We start from the raw sequence: 22,469 nt of genomic DNA, 5'->3' as shown, positions 1-22,469 counted from the left end.
CCCAATCTCTAGGTTAAATTCTGCTCTTTGGTAAAACATATTAAATATCTCTCATCCAACAATAACACTTCGCATCAAATGATCTTTGTTACTGGCAAGACTCTGATATTATACTCCATTTTTGATAATTGGATTTCTGTTTTGTCTCCTGTGGCTGAGTGCCTGTTTTGTAACTTTCCTACTACCCTAAATGCTCTATGATTGGTCTCAGAGTTTCATCCAACAAACATTTAAGGGATCTACTATGTGCCACACACTATTTTAGATGTTTGGGTTAAATCCTTGCCATCACTTGCTTTATGGTACAGTAGGGGAAACAGATAGTAAATAGTAAATGTTCTTAAGCTGGAAGTGTGCCTGGAATGTTTGAGGAACTGCAATGAGGTCAGTATGGATGGAGCACAGAGAGCAATAGTAGAAGAAAGGTATTTAAGGACCAGATTAAACGGGCCTTAAGATAACTGCAGAGACATTGTTTTATTTTGAGAGAAATTGAGAAGCATTGGACAGTTTTGAGCAGAGAAGTAATATGATCTAACTTACATATTTAAAGGATCATTGTAACTCCATTGTTGATAATAGACTCTGGACAGGTAGAAACAGGAAGACTACTGCAGTAATACTGGCAAGAGGACTTCAGCTTCTGGCCAAGGTGAAGTACCAGAGACTGAATTTACCCTGCCATCTGAAACAACTAAAAAATAGGACATAGTATATATAACAATGGTTTTCAAGCACTGGACATCAGTTAGCCCATGGTAATGATCCCTTAGAGATGGAAAACTACTCAGGTGAGCCCTGTGATTGCTCCATCTTACTACATGGCGAGTTTTCAGGTCACAGTGCAGGGGAAGGCAATCTTAAAGGTTAGTGGTCCCACTGAGTTGAAGAAATGGAGTTGAGGGTTAGAGGGCCAGCCTGCTGGAATTCTCAGGGCAGAGTACCAGAGAGGAAAGATGACCACAGAGAGAGAATATAGAGATTTGCAGAGGGTCTTGCTGAGTTTTTCAGATGAGTCTTACCAGCATATGCATGTGAAGAAACTACCCAAGGGCAGCAAAAGAACCACCTGAAATTATTAGTAGGAATGGTCCCTGGGGCTCACAAAAGGACTGGAATAGTTTGTATTCCCACCAGCCACAGTGGAAAACCCAAATATATCATGGGACAAAAAGTAGAGAACTCAGAAGGGTATTGCATCAGGAGTGGGAAAAAATTGCCACAGACTAAAAGCCATTCAGGAACTTCCCTGATGGTCCAGTGGGTAAGACTCCACGTTCCCAGTGCAAGGGGGCCTGGGTTCGATCCTTGGTTGGGGAACTAGATCCTGCATGCATGCTGCAACTAAGAAGTCTGCATGCTACAACTAAAAGATCCCGCATGCCACAACAAAGATCCCTTGTGCTGCAGCTAAGACTCAGCCAAATACATACATACATAAATAAACAAACAAATAAAAGCCATTCAATCACACTTAACAAAGCTTAAAACCAAGCCTTACCAACAAGGACCTACTGTATAGCAAAGGGAACTCTACTCAATATTCTGTGATAACCTATATGAGAAAGGAATCTAAAAAAGAATGAATATATGTATATGTATAATTGAATCACTTTGCTGTACACCTGAAACTAACACAACATTGTAAATCAACTATACTTCAATAAAATTCAAATATTAAAAAGACAAAGCAAGCCTTGATCACAGCTGGGGCAAACAACAGACTAACCAAAAAGCTTAAAAGGGAAAAGCTGAAGAATGAATTGACCATAGGGGCTTTGAAAGCTTCAACATATTCCTGGAATCTAGGAGGCCATGTGCATGAGTCAGGCTGGGCACATGCTCAGGAAAGACCATAAGGAAAAAAACAAAAGAAAAAAGAAAGGGAATCCCCTGGTGGTCCAGTGGTTAGGACTTGGCACTTTCACTGTTGTGGTCCTGGATTCAATCCCTGGTCAGGGAACTAAGATTTTGCAAGCCACACCCCATGACAAAAAAAAAAAAAAAAAAAAAGGAAAGACCTGAGAAGGCCCTAAGCTCTCACCTCTGACTGCCCTTGAGACTCTGCACAAGCAGGAAGTGAAGACTAAGATACTGTTGCAAACTGCGTGGCTAAATCTGAAGATATGCTCCAATATAACCACGGAGCTCCTCAGCAAGACTGAGAGATTTATTGGTTTAAGGACATTTTTTGCCTTAAAGAAATCTCTCTCCAGTTATTAGTTGACCACTAAGCTAACTGAGTAAGGACTTTGGTGGCTGCACACAAAAAAGAATATAGACTTTACAGAATCAGTACAGAAGAGTCACTAAACCATCAACAATTACAAGAAGAAGAAACAACAATGAACTGGGAATAGGAGAGACTCTGACTGCCAGAGTTGCTACATTATATTACTTGAAATGCCCAGTTTCTGACAAAATGTTAAGACACATTAAATCAGCTATTTAAAATACGTTCAAAGAACTAAATGAAAACTTCGTCTAAAGAACTAAAGTTTAAGAACAATATCTCATCAAATAGAGAATACCAATAAAGAAATAAAAATTATAAAAGGAGCCAAACAGGAACTCTGGAGTTGAAAAATATAACACCTGAAAGGAAACAAGCACTAAAGGAAATTTGAGCAGGAATAAGAATCAGCAAACTTGAAGATAGGTTAATTGAGATTATACAGCATAAACTTAGGAGGGAGTGGAGCTACATAAGAGCAAAGTTTTTGTAAACTGTTGAAATTTATATTAATCCAAGTTAGATTGCTACCATTTAAGGTGTTAATAGTAATCCACAGAGCAACCACTAAAGACATAATTTAAACATATGCTGGGATGTAGTGAGAGAGTAGCATTGACATATATACACTACCAAATGTAAAATAGATAGCTAGTGGCAAGCAGCTGCATAGCACAGGGAGATCAGCTCGGTGCTCTGTGACCACCTAGAGGGGTGGGATAGGGAGGGTGGGAGGGAGACGCAAGAGGGAGGGGATATGGGGATATATGTATATGTATAGCTGATTCACTTTGTTATAAAGCAGAAACTAACACAACATTGTAAAGCAATTATACTCCAATAAAGAAAAAAGAAACATGTAGTAAAGAAACAAGGAAATTTAAGTGATATCTACAATAGAAAGGAATGCAGTAATGGAGGAATTGAGGAACAAAAAGATGTATAATAAGCAAATGGCAAAATGGCAGACATAAGTCCTAACATCCTTTTTTTTTCCTTTTAGCTTATTTATCTTTTTCTTTTTTTTGAATTTTATTTTATTTATTTTTTTATACAGCAGGTTATTAGTTATCCATTTTATACATATTTGTGTATATATGTCAATACCAATCTCCCAATGCATCACACAACACCCTTCCACCCCCCACGCCCGCTGCTTTCCCCCCTTGGTGTCCATATATTTGTTCTCTACATCTGTGTCTCAATTTCTGCCCTGCAAACTGGCTCATCTGTACCATTTTTCTAGGTTCCACATATATGCGTTAATATATGATATTTGTTTTCCTCTTTCTGACTTACTTCACTCTGTATGACAGTCTCTAGATTCATCCACGTCTCTACAAATGACCCAAATTCATTGTTTTTATGGCTGAGTAATATTCCATTGTATGTATGTACCACATCTTCTTTATCCATTTGTCTGTCAATGGGCATTTAGGTTGCTTCCATGATATGGCTATTGTAAATAGTGCTGCAGTGAACATTGGGGTGCATGTGTCTTTCTGAATTATGGTTTTCTCTGGGTATATGCCCAGTAGTGGGATTGCTGGGTCATATGGTAATTCTATTTTTAGTTTTTTTAAGGAACCTCCATACTGTTCTCCACAGTGGCTGTATCAATTTACATTCCCACCAACAGTGCAAGAAGGTTCCCTTTTCTCCACACCCTCTCCAGCATTTGTTGTTTGTAGATTTTCTGATGATGCCCATTCTAAATGGTGTGAGGTGATACCTCATTGTAGTTTTGATTTACATTTCTCTAATAATTAGTGATGTTGAACAGCTTTTCATGTGCCTCTTGGCCATCTGTATGTCTTCTTTGGAGAAATGTCTATTTAGGTCTTCTGCCCATTTTTGGATTGGGTTGTTTGTTTTTTTAATATTGAGCTGCATGAGCTGTTTATATATTTTGGAGATTAATCCTTTGCCCGTTGATTCTTTTGCAAATATTTTCTCCCATTCTGAGAGTTATCTTTTCGTCTTGTTTGTAGTTTCCTTTGCTTTGCAAAAGCTTTGAAGTTTCATTAGGTCCCATTTGTTTATTTTTGTTTTTATTTCCATTACTCTAGGAGGTGGATCCAAAAAGATCTTGCTGTGATTTATGTCAAAGAGTGTTCTTCCTATGTTTTCCTCTAAAAGTTTTATACTGTCCAGTCTTACATTTAGGTCTCTAATCCGTTTTGAGTTTATTTTTGTGTATGGTGTTAGGGAGTGTTCTAATTTCATTTTTACCTGTAGCTGTCCAGTTTTCCCAGCACCACTTATTGAAGAGACTGTCTTTTTCCCATTGTATATCCTTGCCTCCTTTGTCATAGATTAGTTGACCATAGGTGCATGGGTTTATCTCTGGGCTTTCTATGCTGTTCCATTGATCTATGTTTCTGTTTTTGTGCCAGAACCACATTGTCTTGATTATTGTAGCTTTGTAGTATAGTCTGAAGTGAGGGAGTCTGATTCCTCCAGCTCCATTTTTTTTCCCTTAAGACTGCTTTTGCTATTTGGGGTCTTTTGTGTCTCCATACAAATTTTAAGATTTTTTTTTTCTAGTTCTGTAAAAAATGCCATTGGTAATTTAATAGGGATTGCATTGAATCTGTATATCTCTCCATCTGTTTGTATCATCTTTAATTTCTTTCATCAGTGTCTTTGAGTTTCCAGCATACAGGTCTTTTGTCTCCCTACGTAGTTTTATTCCTAGGTATTTTATTCTTTTTGTTGCAATGGTAAATGAGAGTGTTTCCTTAATTTCTCTTTCAGATTTTTCATCCTTAGTGTATAGGAATGCAAGAGATTTCTGTGCATTAATTTTGCATCCTGCCACTTTACCAAATTCATTGATTGGCTCTAGTAGTTTTCTGGTGGCACCTTTAGGATTCTCTATGTGTAGTATCATGTCACCTGCAAACAGTGACGGTTTTACTTCTTTTTTTCCGATTTGTATTTCTTTTTCTTCTCTGATTGCCATTGCTAGGACTTCCTAAACTATGTTGAATAATAGTGGTGAGAGTGGACATCCTTGTCTTGTTCCTGATCTTAGAGGAAATGCTTTCAGTTTTTCACCATTGAGAATGATGCTTGCTATGGGTTTGTCATATATGGCCTTTATTATGTTGAGCCAGGTTCCCTCTTTGCCCACTTTCTGGTGAGTTTTTATCATAAATGGGTGTTGAATTTTGTCAAAAGCTTTTTCTGCATCTGTTGAGTCGATCATGGTGTATGATCCTTTTAATGTGTTGTTGGATTCTGTTTGCTGGTATTTTGTTGAGGATTTTTGCATCTATATTCATCAATGATGTTAGTCTGTAATTTTCTTTTTTTGGTAGTATCTTTGTCTGGTTTTGGTATCAGGGTGATGGTGGCCTCATAGAATGAGTTTGGGAGTGTTCCTGCCTCTGCAATTTTTTGGAAGAGTTTGAGAAGGATGGGTGTAAGCTCTTTTCTAAATGTTTGATAGAATTCACCTGTGAAGCCATCAGGTCTTGGACTTTTGTTTGTTGAAAGATTTTTAATCACAGTTTCAATTTCATTACTTGTGATTGGTCTGTTTATATTTTCTATTTCTTCCTGGTTCAGTCTTGGAAGGTTATACCTTTCTAAGAATTTGTCCATTTCTTCCAGGTTGTCCATTTTATTGGCATAGAGTTGCTTGTAGTAGTCTCTTAGGGTGCTTTGTATTTCTGTGGTGTCTGTTGTAACTTCTCCTTTTACATTTCTAATTTTATTGATTTGAGTCCTCTCTCTCTTTTTCTTGATGAGTCTGGCTAAAGATTTATCAATTTTGTTTATCTTCTCAAAAAACTAGCTTTTACTTTTATTGATCTTTGTTATTGTTTTCCTTGTTACTATTTCATTTATTTCTGCTCTGATCTTTATGATTTCTTTCCTTCTGCTAACTCTGGGTTTTGTTTATTCTTCTTTCTCTAGTTCCTTCAGGTGTAAGGTTAGATTGTTTATTTGAGATTTTTCTTGTTTCTGGAGGTAGGCTTGTATTGCTATAAACTTCCCTCTTAGAACCGCTTTTGCTGCATCCCATAGGTTTTGGATTGTTGTGTTTTCATTGTCATTTGTCTCTAGGTATTTTCTGATTTCCTCTTTGATTTCTTCAGTGATCTCGTGGTTATTTAGTAACATATTGTTTAGCCTCCATGTGTTTGTGTTTTTTATGTTTTTTTCCCTGTAATTGTTTTCCAATCTCATAGCGTTGTGGTCAGAAAAGATGCTTGATATGATTTCAATTTTCTTAAATTCACTGAGGCTTGATTTGTGACCCAAGATGTGATCTATCCTGGAGAACGTTTCTTTTTTTCTTTTCTTTTTTTTTTTTTTTTGCGGTATGCGGGCCTCTCACTGCTGTGGCCTCGCCCGCCGCGGAGCACAGGCTCTGGACACGCAGTCTTAGCGGCCATAGCTCACGGGCCCAGCCACTCCGCGGCATGTGGGATCCTCCCGCACCAGGGCATGAACCCGTGTCCTCCACATCGGCAGGTGGACTCCCAACCACTGTGCCACCAGGGAAGCCCCTGGAGAACGTTTCTTGAGAAGAAAGTGTAATCTGCTGTTTTTGGATGGAATGTCCTACAAATATCAATTAAATCTATCTGGCCTATTGTGTCATTTAAAGCTTATGTTTTCTTATTAATTTTCTGTCTGGATGATCTGTCCATTCGTGTAAGTGAGGTGTTAAAGTCCCCCACTATTATTGTGTTACTGTCGATTTCCTCTTTTATAGCTGTTAGCAGTTGCCTTATGTATTGAAGTGCTCCTGTGTTGGGTACATATATATTTATAATTGTTATACCTTCTTTTTGGATTTATCCCTTGAGCATTATGTAGTGTCCTTCCTTGTCTCTTGTAATGTTCTTTATTTTAAAGTCTATTTTATCTGAAATGAGTATTGCTACTCCAGCTTTCTTTTGACTTCCATTTGCATGGAATATATTTTTCCATCCCCTCACTTTCAGTCTGTATGTGTCCCTAGGTCTGAAGTGGGTCTCTTGTAGACAGCATATATATGGGCCTTGTTTTGGTATCCATTCAGCGAGCCTGTATCTTTTGGCTGGAGCATTTAATCCATTCATGTTTAAGGTAATTATTGATATGTATGTTCCTATTACCATGTTCTTAATTGTTTTGTGTTTGTTTTTGTTGGTCCTTTTCTTCTCTTGTGCTTCCCACTTAGAGAAGTTCCTTTAGCATTTGTTGTAGAGCTGGTTTGGTGGTGCTGAATTCTCTTAGCTTTTGCTTATCTGTAAAGCTTTTGATTTCTCCATCGAATCTGAATGAGATTCTTGCCGGGGTAGAGTAATCTTGGTTGTAGGTTCTTCCCTTTCATCACTTTAAATATGTCATGCCACTCCCTTCTGGCTTGTAGAGTTTCTGCTGAGGAATCAGCTGTTAACCTTATGGGAGTTCCGTTGTATGTTATTCGTCGTTTTTCCCTTGCTGCTTTCAATAATTTTTCTTTTTCTTTAATTTTTGCCAATTTGATTACTATGTGTCTTGGCGTGTTTCTCCTTGGGTTTATCCTGTATGAGACTCTCTGTGCTTCCTAGAGTTGGGTGGCTATTTCCTCTCCCATGTTAGGGAAGTTTTCGACTATAATCTATTCAAATATTTTCTCAAGTCCTTTCTCTCTCTCTTCTCCTTCTGGGACCCCTATAATGTGAATGTTGTTGTGTTTAATGTTGTCCCAGAGGTCTCTTAGGCTGTCTTCATTTCTTTTCATTCTTTTTTCTTTGTTCTGTTCCACAGTAGTGAATTCCACCATTCTATCTTCCAGGTCACTTATCCCTTCTTCTGCCTCAGTTATTCTGCTATTGATTCCTTCTAGTGTAGTTTTCATTTCAGTTATTGTATTGTTCATCTCTGTTTGTTTGTTCTTTAATTCTTCTAGGTCTTTGTTAAACATTTCTTGCATCTTCTCAATCTTTGCCTCCATTCTTTTTCCGAGGTCCTGGATCATCTTCACTATCATTATTCTGAATTCTTTTTCTGGAAGGTTGCCTATCTCCACTTCATTTAGTTGTTTTTCTGGGGTTTTATCTTGTTCCTTCATCTGGTACATAGCCCTCTGCCTTTTCATTTTGTCTGTCTTTCTGTAAATGTGGTTTTTGTTCCACAGGTTGCAGGATTGTAGTTCTTTTTGCTTCTGCTGTCTGCCCTCTGGTGGATGAGGCTATCTAAGAGGCTTGTGGAAGTTTCCTGATGGGAGGGACTGGTGGTGGGTAGAGCTGGGTGTTGCCCTGGTGGGCAGAGCTCAGTAAAACTTTAATCCCCTTGTCTGCTGATGGGTGGGGCTGGGTTCCCTCCCTGTTGGTTGTTTGGTCTGAGGTGACCCAACACTGGGGCCTATCTGGGCTCTTTGTTGGGGCTAATGGTGGACTCTGGGAGGGCTCATGCCAAGGAGCACTTCCCAAACCTTCTGCTGCCAGTGTCCTTGTCCTCATGGTGAGACACAGCCACCCCCCATCTCTGCAGGAGACCCTCCAACACTAGCAGGCACGTCTGGTTCAGTCTCCTATGGGGTCACTGCTCCTTCCCCTGGGTCCCGATGCGCACACTACTCTGTGTGTGCCCTGCAAGAGTGGAGTCTCTGTTTCCCCCAGACCTGTCGAAGTCCTGCAATCAAATCCCGCTAGCCTTCAAAGTCTGATTCTCTAGGAATTCCTCCTCCTGTTGCTGGACCCCCAGGTTGGGAAGCCTGACGTGGGGCTCAGAACCTTCACTCCAGTGGGTGGACTTCTGTGGTATAATTGTTCTCCACTTTGTGAGTCACCCACCCAGCAGTTATGGGATTTGATTTTATTGTGATTGCGCCCCTCCTACTGTCTCATTGTGGCTTCTCCTTTGTTTTTGGATTAGGGTATCTTTTTTGGTGAGTTCCAGTGTCTTCCTGTCGATGATTGTTCAGCAGTTAGTTGTGATTCTGGTGTTCTCACAACAGGGAGTGACCTAACTTATCCTTTAATACATTAAATGTAAGTAGATTAAATTATCAAAAGGCTGAAATTGGCATACAGCTATATAAAAGGAAAAAAGTGATCCATTGTCATTTTTGATTCAAAGACACAAGTAGCCTCGAAGTGAAAGGACAGAAAAAGATGCCAAACAGTAACCAAAAGAGAGCTAGAGGGCTTCCCTGGTGGCACAGTGGTTGAGAGTCCACCTGCTGATACAGGGGACACGGGTTTGTGCCCCGGTCCGGGAAGATCCCATATGCCATGGAGCGGCTAGGCCCATGAGCCATGGCCGCTGAGCCTGCGCGTCCGGAGCCTGTGCTCCACAACGGGAGAGGCCACAACAGTGAGAGGCCCGCATACCACAAAAAAAAAAAAAGAAGTAAAAAGAGAGCTAGAATAACTATACTAATATGAGACAATACAGACTTTCAGACAAAAATTGTTACTAGAGACCAAAAAAAAGGACATAATGACAAAAGGTCAATCTATGAAGAAGAAATAACGATTATAAGTATACGCACCTAATAACAGGTCTGAAAAACAAGCAAAAAACGCACAATATTGGGAAGAAATAGACAATTCAACAATAATAGCTGTAGAATTTAACATCCCACTTTCAATAATGGATAGAACAACCACAAGGAAAATCAACAAGGAAATAGACTTGAACAACAGTACATCTAACAGACATCCATGGAACACTTCAACACCCAACAGCAGCAAAATACATTTTCTCTAGCGCATATAAAACATTTTTCAGGGTAGAATATATGATTTTCAACTTCAGAATCTCTATTTAGGCCCTTTAAAAACTTTCTATCTCTTTATTGATATTCTCTATTTGATGAGACATCATTCCCACACATTCTTCAGCTCTTTAGACATGATTTCTGTTAGCTCTTTGATCGTATTTAAAATAATTGACCCAAAGTCTTTATCTAGTAAGTACAACATCTGGGCTTCTTCAGGGACTCCTTTCTTTCTTTCTTTCTTTCTTTCTTTCTTTCTTTCTTTCTTTCTTTCTTTCTTCCTTCCTTCCTTCCTTCCTTCCTTCCTTTATCTTTCTTTCTGGCTGTGTTGGGTCTTCGTTGCTGCATGCGGGCTTTCTCTAGTTGCAGTGAGCCAGGGGCTACTCTTTGTTGCAGTGAGTGGGCTTCTCATTTCTCATTGTGGTGGCTTCTCTTGTTGCGGAGCATGGGCTCTAGCCACACGGGCTTCAGTAGTTGTGGCACACGGGCTCAGTAGTTGTGGCTCGAGGGCTCTAGAGTGCAGGCTCAGTAGTTGTGGCACACGGGCTTAGTTGCTCCATGGCATGTGGGATCTTCCCGGACCAGGGCTCGAACCCATGTCCTCTGCACTGACAGATGGATTCTTAACCACTGCGCCACTAGGGAAATCCCAGAGACTATTTCTATTGATTGCTTTTTTTTTTCCCCTGTGTATAGGTGATACTTTCTTGTTTCTCATAATTTTTTTTATTAAACATCTCAAATAATAATATGTGGCAGCTCGGGAAAGCAAATTCTCCTGCCTCCTCAGGGTTTATCATTTTGCAACTTCTTAGACTAGTTATTTGTTTGTTCAGTGACTTTTTCAAATAATTCCAAAGAATTTTTCAGTGTCAGAGTTTTTCAAAGTCCCTATAGATATCTCACGCCTCAGCTTTTCTTGTTAAGCTTTCTGGTTAGTCTACTGTGGGTGTCAGCATCTCAGGCAGCTGTGATGTTGAAACATTCCGGAAAAGCTCTTCCCTCCCTCCCTAAGGTGGTTAGTACCAGGCAAGTTCGTGTGAAGTTGAATAAAGAGCCTTTCCAGTGGTCTTACAGGGAACCCCTAGCAGATAGATCAAATAATGACATTTCTTTGGGAATGAGATCCTTTCTGTTCCCTGCCAGTATTAGAAGTGCAGACTGTTATTTTAAGGCTTCCATGGAACTGGGGGGATGGGACTAAGGTAAGTTAAAATGCCACAAAACTCATTGCTGTTACCAGGGTTCAGCTCTTTTTCTTAACTAAATGTTCCTTGGATTGCTGAATGCCTTAGGTTAATTTTGAATTCTAGAGCTGATTCTGACCATTCTTGCCAGGCTTTTTTGGTTGCTTTTATGGAGGGACAAACTTTTGGAGGTTCTTACTGTATGACTTTTGCTGAAATCACCTTAATTAGATTAGGCCTTTTTGCTCTCATTATTTCTTTCATTCATTCCTATTTATTAAATGCCTACCACAGCCAGACACTGTTCTAAGAGGCCTGAGGATACAGTGTGTTCTTCCCTGGGGCTCACATGTTATATAACCACAGTAATAAAATAGTGGCTGGTGGTATAATGTAATTTTATCCAGTATCTTGCTATGAAGAATTTGTGTCCTGTTGGTTAAGTAGTCAACAAAAACGTATTGAATGCTTACTATGTGCCCAGCATTGCTGACTTTCCAGGAAAACTTTTGTTCCACTCTCACATAAATCCCTTATACTCTACTTCTCCAGAAGGAAGGTTATACTTCACAGGAAGCACTTACATCTGTTCTGCTACCTCTCCCCCTCCTCCCCCTCCCCCAAATAGTCCAGTCAGATTCAAAAAGAGTGGCTTAGTATGGATAAGACAGTGCCTCATAGTCAAAATAATATGGTTAGGCCTGAGGAGGAAGGTCCTGACTTTCAAAAAAGAAGATTTTCTTTTGTTGAGGTGGGGAGGGGGGTGGGGGGGGGCGGTAAAGGATTTAAAGTTAAAAAGTAAGAGCGATAAAGGCATAATGAAAACCTGTATGAAAGAGGTTCCCTGAAACTTCTCAATTACACACTGTACTCCTTTGAACTTTTCCTTATAACTCTAACCCAGCCCACAGTTCTGTCTTCTAAATGAGTAATACCTGTAGCCATGCTTTAGGTACTAAATCATGCTATTCAAGGCATTTCTTTAGTATTTTTGTTATTAGACTTTTTGTGTGTATCTTATTTAATGAAATATTTTCTTTGAAGTCAAAGAAAAGGTCTTCAAATATTTCCCCTATTGTCTGACATGCTGAAGGTGTTTTATATATATAAATCAAATACACACACACACACACACACACACACACACACACACACACCATTTATAATTGGCTCTGCAGGGTCAGCTGGCAGACTGGACACTAGCTACAAACACAGTCACACTCTGAGGCACTGATTGAGGTTAGGGCTTCAACATAGAAATTTTGAGGGGACAAAATCCATTCTATAACATTGATCAATAGATATTTGTTGAAAAAAAGTCCTTTTCCCAAGTATAATCTGAGCACGTGATCTCTCTGTTTCTCCTTTGCCTCTTTTATTAGGAACTTTCTGTTTTCTTTCACTTCTTGCTTAGGAAACTAAATGCTGATTCAGGTACTGTCAAAGCTTGGGTGGGGTTGGGTGGCAACTGCATTTGCCCTGATGCATTCATATTTGAACGTTGACATATTGCATAGTTCACTTGAATGGGTTTGGAAAAGAAAGAATTGAGTCTATAATTAGTAGGGAAGGATGGAGGAGACCCAGAGGTAAGCAAGGAGTGGTCCCAGCTCCAGGAGGTTTTTCCCGTTCCTTTTCCTCAATAGTATGACTTGCTTTGGTTACTTCCTGCTTTCCAGAGGTGGAGTCAGTTAGGCTTCTACAGAGGAGCTGGTATTACTGGAGCTGGGCGATTCTCCTTACACAGATCAGCAGACCTACAGTGGGACAGAAACAGTCCTTTCTCTGCTGGCTTCCTCTGGAATGAGGAGAGCGGAAAGCTGGCTTGCTGAAAATATCATAGTACTAATGTGTATCCTAGGAGACTACGAAGTAAAGAGAGCTACTCTCATTTTGGACAGCAAAGTATTCAAAGAAAATGTTAGCAGATGGAAGACCAAAGAATATGTGTGAAAAAGTGGAAATAATCTGGAAATGAGAAAATAACATCCTGGAGCAGAAGGGTGTGGGACAAAATATAAAATATATAGAAAAGGATCAGGAAAGCTGGGATGAAATAAAGAAAAAAAATTCCAAACACACCAGGACAAATTTTTTCCTTAGTTGTACTGAGTACTTATTACCACTATTTTTTTTTTTTTTGAGGATGAATAGGAAATTTTTATGAGTACCCCTTAGTTATGCCTAAGATAATACATAGAACACTATAATAAGCTATTAGGATAAGATAATAAGATAATCTATAATTATATGATATACTATTGATATAATTCTTACTCCAGAAATACTTTTACTGTTTACAGTAAAAGGTCCGTGGACAAGAACTCTTTCAGATAATATGTTATGACATCTATTTAGGCTAACACCCTCAAGTCAGGATTCTAATACCCAAACAAAACCAAGTGAGCTAACTCTTTACAAAATACCCTTTAACACAGCTGCTTTTTCTGTTTGTACCACATGACATGCCAACCATAAGACTTTATGCAGCCTAACTTTTGGAGATTTTTACACCCTCAACATTTTCCCCCCGCCAAATTCCAGGCATATTATCAGGCTGTTAACTACATTTACATAGATTTTAAAATGGATCAGAAAAGAAAAAAATAATTGGTGGGCCAATTTGATTGACAAGAATGGTAAAGGAAAATAAACAACTTCCAATGGAAGATCAGTTAGGCTTCTACAGAGGAGCTGGTATTACTGGAGTTGGGCGATTCTCCTTACACAGAAAGCAGAGACAGAGTGATGGACAAAGGAGAGACAGAACTTGCCAAAATCAAGCTTCAATCATGTTCCTATCACATGCCAGTGTTACGGGCAAACCACATTTATGGGGACTTCAGGGAGTGTTTATGCTCTGGAGTTTATTCAAATTCAGCTGTAGTTTGATTGAAATTGAGAGCAGAAATGTAGAGGTTTCCTGATTTTAACTCAAAGTAGTGTATTTGGGCTGTATTAGTATTAATATAATACTTAACTAGTGAAGCATGTTTGAAATTTCTTTTTCTCCCCAACCTTACTGAGATATAATGGATAAATAACAATGTGTATGATGAAGGCATATAATGTGACGATTTGATAAATGTATATGTTGGTAAATGATTACCACAATAATTATCATTTTGTGTGTATACGGTGAGAATATTTAAGATCTGTTCTCTTTGCAAATTTCAAAATACTGTATTGCTAACTATAGTCATCATGCTGTACATTACATCCCCAGAACTTATTCATCTTATAACTGAAAATTTGTACCCTTTGACCAACATCTCCCCATTTCTCCTACTCCCCAGCACCTGGCAACCACCATTTTACTGTGTCTATGAGTTTGAGTTTTTCAGATTCCACACATAATTGAGATAACACAGTATTTGTCTCTCTCCGTGTGACATTTCACTTAGCATAATGCCCTCAAGGTACATCCATGACATCTCAAATGGCAGGTTTTCCTTCTTTTTATGGCTGAAAGTATTCCACTGTGTGTGTGTGTGTGTGTGTGTGTGTGTGTGTGTGTGTGTATATATATATATATATATATATATATATATATATATATATACCACATTTTCTACATCCATTCATCCACTGATGGGCACTTAGGTTGCTTCCATGTCTTGGCTGTTGTGAGTAATGCTGTGCTGAGCATAGGGGTCCAGATGAACTTTAGCGATAATAATTTCATTTCCTTTTGATATATGTGATATATATAAGTGGGATTGCTGGATCATATGGTAGTTCTACTTTTAATTTTTTGAGGAACCTCCTTACTGTTTTCCATAGTGGCTGCACCAATTTACATTCCCATCAACAGTGAACAAGGGTTCCCATTTTTCCACATTTTTGCCAACACTTGTTATGTCTTTTTGATAATAGCCATCCTAACAGGTGTGAGACAATATCTCATTGCAGTTTTGATTTGCATTTCGCTGAAGATTTGTGATGTTGAACACCTTTTCATGTACCTGTTGGCCATTTCTATGTCTTTGGGAAAATGTCTATTCAGGTCCTTTGCCCATTTTTTTTTGGCTGTACTGCACAGCTTGTGGGATCTTAGTTCCCTGACCAGGGATCAAACCCGTGCCCCATGCAGTGGAAGCGTGGAGTCCTAACCACTGAACCACCAGGGAATTCCCTCTTTTGCCCATTTTTTAAATTGAATTGTTTTTGCTATTTTGCTAGTTGTATAAGTTCCTATATATAGTGGATATTCATTCCTTATCAGTTTGCAGATATTTTCTCCCATTCCATAGGTTGCCTTTTTATGTTGTTGATTATTTCTTTTGCTGTGAAGAAACTATTTCATTGGATGTATTGTTTATTTTTGCTTTTGTTACTTATGCATTGGGTGTCATATCCAAAAAATTATTGCTAAGACCAAAGTCAATGAGATTTTCCCCTATGTTTTCTTATAGGAATCTATGGCTTCAGATCTTACATTTAAGTCTTTAATTAATTTTAATTTTTGTGAGTGTCGTAAGACAGTATTCCAATTTCATTCTTTTGTATGTGAATATCCAGTTTTCCCAACACCATTTGAAAAGACTATATCTTTCCCAGTGAGTATTCTTGGATCCCTTGCCAAATATTAGTTGACTGTATATGCATGGGCTTATTTCTGGGCTCTCAATTCAGTTTCATTGGTCTATGTGTCTGTTTTTATGTTAGTACTATACTGTTTTGTTTACTATAGCTTTGTAATGTAGTTTAAAAATCAGAAAGTGTGATGCCTCCAGCTTCATTCTTCTTTCTCAAGATTGCTTTGGCTATTTGGGGTCTTCTGTGGTTTCATATGAATTTTAGGAGTGTTTGTTTTATTGCTATAAAAGTGCCATTGGAACTTTGCTAAAGATCACATTGAATCTACAGATTGCTTTGGATAGTGTGGGCATTTTGATAATATTAATAATTCTGATTCATGTGTTGAGCTATCTTTCCCTTTATTTGTGTCTTCTTCAATTTCTTTCATTAATGTCTTATAGTTTTCAGTGTACAGATCTTTCACCTCCTTAGTTAAATTTATTGCTATGTATTTTATTGTTTTAGATGCTGTTATAAATGGGATTGTTTCATTTTTTTTTTTAGATAATTTGTTTTTTGAAATTTATAAAGTCACGACTGGCCCTATCAGCAGTTAAAAAGCTATCTGAGGGCTTCCCTGGTGGCGCAGTGGTTGAGAGTCCGCCTGCCGATGCAGGGAACATGGGTTCGTACCCTGGTCTGGGAAGATCCCACATGGTGCGGAGCAGCTGGGCCCGTGAGCCATGGCCGCTGAGCCTGTGCATCCGGAGCCTGTGCTCCGCAACGGGAGAGGCCACAACAGTGAGAGGCCCGCGTACCATAAAAAAAAAAAAAAAAAAAAAGCTATCTGATACAACCCTTCATGGTCACCTCAGGGACGGGTAGATAGAAAAGGAAAGGGTTGGTTTAGGATAGAAGCATATACTTAAAAGGAAGTAGTTATTAATAATAGAAAGAAGATGAAATATAGTTCAGGATATCTCAGAATTCTGATTTCATGTTTCTCTAAATTGGTATTCATTTTCATATAAACTTTCTGTAGACTATGATTGTATTTGTAATAAAACTGATTATTTACTTAAGAACTTATTGAATGTAGAATAAAACGTAAATTGGATGTACTGGTTTCCCCTTCTGTCCACATCAGTCAGGGCCTGCAAGAAGCAACCACAAAATGTTCCATACCTAACAAAAAGCTTCGGTATGTGCATGTGTGTGTGTGCCTATTGTGTGTATTTGTCCTAGGATCCCACAAGCCACGCAGTGGCACGGCCCAGGGAAAAAAAGCAAAAAACAAAAACCAGCAACAAATACAAAATTGCAACTGAGAAAAGTGTTACAAAAAACTTGTAAGAGATTTTATTAAAGGAATTTGCACAAGTAAATGGATGTCAGAGGAGGTCTTTGTGAGCAGAACTTCCCTCAGACCCTGGGAAGTGGGCTCCTGCCCAGGTTCTGTGCCTCACTGGACCCAAACTTTGGAATGCTTTCCTCAAAAATTTACAAGTCCCATTCTGATGCCTGGGACAAGCTGAGGCTGTAGGAATGAGGGGAACATGGACGGATTATTTTAAACTGTAGATAGGAGTTCCCTAGTGCATTCCTAACAAGGATCTGATGGGATATTTATGGACGATCCAATCATGATCTCATCAATAACCACCAGTATTGACTGATTAACTGAAGGTTCCTAGGTGCCAGGTACTATATTAAATGTGGGAGTTACAATAATTAGCAAAACAGAGTCCCTGCCCTCACAGCTTATATAGTCTGACTGTGCATACTGGAGAGGTTTCCAAATGAATTTAGATGTGACTCTTACATTCTGGGCCTTCAAATGCTAACTACTCCAGGGTGTAGGTTTAAGTTAATGTTCATTGTTTTCCTTATGCATCATTGCTTATATGGATAGATCTTAAAGAAAATTGTAGACAATAAAGCACAGAGGCAGCCCTTCGTATTTTTCTGCGCAATTCTCCTTTCCCATCAAGGGAGAGTTCATTTGGATTCATTTCACAAAGACCTCACTAATGTTGGCATCTTATTTCTTCTATCCCATATGGTTACTATTTTCATTTTATTCCAGGTAGCAGAGTACCAAACTAAAGAAGTCCTGGGAGGACCAAACTACAAGAGACAGAGGATGAAGAGAGAAGGAAGACAGTTTCATGGCCTCCTTCTTTTGTAAAAAAAATTTTATTTTTTAATTTTTTATTGAGGTATAGTTGATTTGCAATGTCGAGTTAATTTATGCTGTACGGCAAAGTGATTCAGATATCTATCTATCTCTATATATATTTATACTTTTTAAAAAATATTCTTTTCCATTATGGTTTATCATAGGATATTGAATGTGGTTGTCTGTGCTATACAGTAAGACCTTGTTTATCCATTCTATATATAATAGCTTACATCTGCTAATCTCAGCCTCCCACTCCATCCCTCCATCCCTCCCCTAACCCCCTCCCTCTGGAGTCTCTTGGCCTCTTTCTATTGGGCTTTGGTAGGAGCAATGCAGAAGAGAGGTTGACATTCTGTGCCTTTATTATCAGAGCTTTGCTCTAAACTCCAGGAAGCCTTTCTGACTAAACTACTCTTAGAGCCAACATTACAGCGCAGTTCTCAAAGTGTGGTCCCTGGCCCAGCAGCGTCAGCATCACCTGAGAACTTGTTCAAAATGCAAATTCTCAAGCCCAGCTACAGACCAATGAATCAAAAACTCTGGGACTGGGGCCCAGCAAGATGTATTTCAACAAACATTTTTCTGTGTCTCCCTTATTAATAAATCAATTAAGACAAAAGATGGGCTCTTCTCCCTATAGTATATGAAGTATGTGAAGTTACCTATAAGAAAGAATAATTAGTTAATAATGCCACAAATCATAAAGTCATACCAGACAAGAGCCCCAAAGAGGGAAGGACCATTGAAAGGGTTTGGGAGATCAGGAGCCAAGTGAATTATTTTGAAGGTAATGAAGAGATGGATAGGATGAGGGATAACTTTTGCCCTTTACTCCTCATTTATATGTTTATACTGAGTACTCAGGCTAGGAGAAGGAAGACAGATAAGCTTTAATTCTCACTCAAAAGAGTTTGACAGTATAGGTGGGGAAAAGAGGCATGTAAGTAAGTGACAAGACAAGGTAGATAGTGCTGTGGTCAATTCACTAGGTACTGAAGTTTGGGGCAGAGAAGAAAGGAATTAGTTCTATCTGGAGCACTGGAGTATATGAGGTGGGTTAGAAATGCCTTCACAGAGGTATTAGTTGAATCTGGAAGGACAATGAGAAATTCTCCCAGTAGAGAAGAAAAGGCAATTCAGGCAAAGGGAATGGCATGGACAAAAGCATATGTATGAAGAAGCAGTCTTTCAGGTTTTTTCCATCTGCTTTGCTGTGTCACTCTGTGCCTTCTGCTGATCATGTGGAACCCTCAATGCCCCAAACAGAAGTAAACATCTTTCTACAAATCTTTTTCTTTTTAATGAAAGTTGCAAGTTTTTTTTTTTAAATGAGACTTTTTTTTAACAAGTTTATTTTCTTTTTCTTTTTTTTTTTATATTTTATTTATTTATTTTTGGCTGTGTTGGGTCTTCGTTTCTGTGCAAGGGCTTTCTCTAGTTGCAGCGAGCAGGGGCCACTCTTCATCGTGGTGCGCGAGCCTCTCACTGTCGCGGCCTCTCTTGTTGTGGAGCACAAGCTCCAGACGCGCAGGCTCAGTAGTGTGGCTCAAGGGCCTAGCCGCTCCGTGGCATGTGGGACCTTCCCAGACCAGGGCTCGAACCCGTGTCCTCTGCGTTGGCAGGCAGATTCTCAACCACTGCGCCACCAGGGAAGCCTGCAAGTTTTTTAATTTAAGAAATACTAGAACTAATTTAATTTGTCCTATTTTTTCCAACCTCCAGATCTTTATTGATTATCAATTATTATATTTTAATTTTTAATTGCATTAAAACACATAATATAAAATGTACCCTTGGGCTTCCCTGGTGGCGCAGTGGTTGAGAGTCAGCCTGCCGATGCAGGGGATGCGGGTTCGTGCCCCGGTCCAGGAAGATCCCACATGCCACAGAGCGACTGGGCCCGTGAGCCATGGCCGCTGAGCCTGCCCGTCCGAAGCCTGTGCTCCGCAACGGGAGAGGCCACAACGGTGAGAGGCCCGCGTACCGCAAAAAAAAAAAAAAAAAAAAAAAAAAGTATCCTCTTCACAATTTCTAAGCGTACAGAGTTCGGTGTATTCACATTGTTATGTCACAAGTCCACAGATCTTGCCTTATTTTACTCTTCAAAATGTTAATTGCTTGAAAGTTGCTAACCCTACAAAAGGGTGCTCCATCATAATTTTTAATAATACTAAAGCAAAATTTGCAGAAAGCTTACTGTGTGCCAGACACTGTGCTAGGCACTTCCCATTCAGCAAGTCATTTGATTTTTATACCAACTCTATAATATAGGTGCTATTATTGTTCTCATTTTATAGATGAATAAACAAAAGCACAGAGAGGTTAACAACTTGTCATGGGTCACACAACTAATAAATGGCATCCTCTGTACAGATTCTTTGTACAATTATCTTTCTTCTGCAAGATTGGTGTCTTAATGGTTGCTGGAGCAGTAAATAGATGTTTTAAATCTCCCTTAGCAGTGAAGTTAACTTCCTAGGTACCCAAGTTAAATACATGTCATGTAAATAAGCACCCCTCCCTAACTTAGGTATTACTATTTTTTCATTGCATAGCTAATATATTATTGGACATGCATAGCTGGAACCATACTTGTCTCCATTCTCACTTCTCTTTTAGATCCACATGGTTGGAAAATGTTCAGCAGAATCCCAAAGTTAAAAAATCTTATAAACTAAAATCAAAGGGCCAGGGTAAAAGAAGATTCTTGGCTGAAGAGAATGAAGGTGTATTTCTGTGATTTTAGAAAAGCTGTGAGAAGTAGACATGTGTAGTGGTGGGCCCTGAACATGTTACAAAGGGAAGAAGAGAGGAAAAATTTAGAAGCAGAAAATTCAAAGTAGGAGGAGAGAAGGAAAAGGTGCCAAAGGAAGTATGCTAAGCAGGTTCTACAAACTTTCTTTCTTCATTTTTCAGTTCCTTTGTTTTGACATGTAAAACACTACCGCTACATTGCAGCTCAGAATGAATTGTATTTTTGCTTTAGGCAGTCATTTATCTTTTAGAGTGATTGAAAATTGATTTAAATGCCTTTTATATTTTATTTGATATAATTTCCAGAGATCTTCATTTATTTGTGCAGTTTCTGTATGGTGTGTTATTCCAGGGGTCGGCATTTACTTTTTTCTGTAGATAATCAGATAGTAAATAATGCAGGCTTTGCATTACCACATAGTTTCTAATAATCCCGCAAATCTACTATAGCACAAAATAGACACTGATAATATGTAAACAAATGAATATTACCGTGCTCCAATAAAACTTTATTTACAAAACCCGTGAAAGGCTGGATATGACCAACAGGCCATAGTTTGTCAACCCCTGTTTTATCTTCTAACTTAATTAAGAACTCCCTTTAATATTGCTTGTAGCATAGATCTGCTGGCAATAAATTCTCTCAGCTTTTGTTTGTCTGAAAAACTCTTTATCCCTTTCATTATTGAAAGATATTTTTGCTGGGTACAGAATGCTGATTTCCATTTTTTTCCCCCTCCTTTTAGTACTTTAAAGATGTCAATCTACTGTCTTCTGGATAATATTGTTTTTCATGAGGAGTTTACTGTAATTCTTTTATATATATATATATATATAATGTGTCTTTTATTCTCTGGCCACCTCCAAGACTCCCTATTTATCTCTGGTTTAGAGAAGTTTGAACATGATGGATTAGGTGTGTTTTATTTTAGCATTTATCCTGCTTGGACTTCTCTATGATTCCTGGATCTATTGTTTGATGTTTTGCATTACTTCTGGAAAACTCTCATGTGTTATCTCTTCAGACATTTCTTCTGCTTGTTCTTTCTCTCTTCTAGGATTCTAATAACTTGTACATTAAACCATTTGATATTGTCCCACAGCTCTTGGATACTCTGTTCTATTTCTTTCTCCTCTTTTCTCTTGATGTTTCAGTTTGGGTAATCCTAATGACCTATCTTCAAGGTAGATATTGGTTTATTATTTCCTTAGCTGTGTCAGGTTTAGTAATGCGCCTTTAGGAGGAGCTGCTCATCTCTGATACCATAGTTTTTATTTTCAGCATTTTTTTTTTTTTTTTTTTTTCGGTAAGCGGGCCTCTCCCTGTTGTGGCCTCTCCCGTTGCGGAGCACAGGCTCCGGACGCGCAGGCTCAGCGGCCATGGCTCACGGGCCCAACCGCTCCGCGGCATGTGGGATCTTCCCGGACCAGGGCACGAACCCGTGTCCCCTGCATCGGCAGGCGGACTCTCAACCACTGTGCCACCAGGGAAGCCCTATTTTCAGCATTTTTATCTGACTTTATCACTTATGTCTTTATTCTCAAATTCCCTATCTGTTCATGGTTGTTGTCCACTTTTTTCATTAGATCTTTTATAAGATTGCTCCCAGCCATTTTAAAGTCCTTCTTTGATACTACTAACATGTAGATCATCTCTGAACCTGGTTCTGTTAATTGCTTTGTACTTTGAAGACAGGTGGTTGTCTTCTTTATTATTTTTCTTTTGGTAGATTATATAATTTTTGATTGAATGCCAGACATCTTGTGTAGAATAGGAGGGATTTAGGTAAACACTATTTGTGCCTCTTCTCAGGCAGTTTAGCATGGTGGATAGAGTCAATCTAGTTAAAAGGTGAGGTGGAGTTAGGTTTTGCTATTGCCAAG

General features: G+C 38.9%; 1 protein-coding gene across 2 annotated transcripts in view; it reads left to right on the top strand.

Annotated features, from left to right (window-relative positions):
- Window positions 1-17,765: 17,765 nt before the first annotated feature.
- The window catches only part of A2ML1 (alpha-2-macroglobulin like 1), a 60,730-nt gene continuing 56,026 nt past the window's right edge, over window positions 17,766-22,469 (top strand). For both annotated transcript variants that reach the window (XR_013830680.1, XM_079938514.1), the window contains exon 1: window positions 17,766-17,833. Coding sequence is in view for 1 of the 2 variants with exons in the window: in XM_079938514.1 (XP_079794640.1) it covers window positions 17,793-17,833 (41 nt within the window). In the remaining variant the exon portion in view is untranslated. The remainder of the gene's footprint in view (window positions 17,834-22,469) is intronic.

The sequence above is a fragment of the Stenella coeruleoalba genome (assembly GCF_951394435.1).
Source record: "Stenella coeruleoalba genome assembly, chromosome: 11".
Lineage (NCBI taxonomy): Eukaryota > Metazoa > Chordata > Mammalia > Artiodactyla > Delphinidae > Stenella > Stenella coeruleoalba.
The sequence above is the reverse complement of the archived record's forward strand: the minus strand, read 5'-3'. Positions and strand labels throughout refer to the sequence as shown.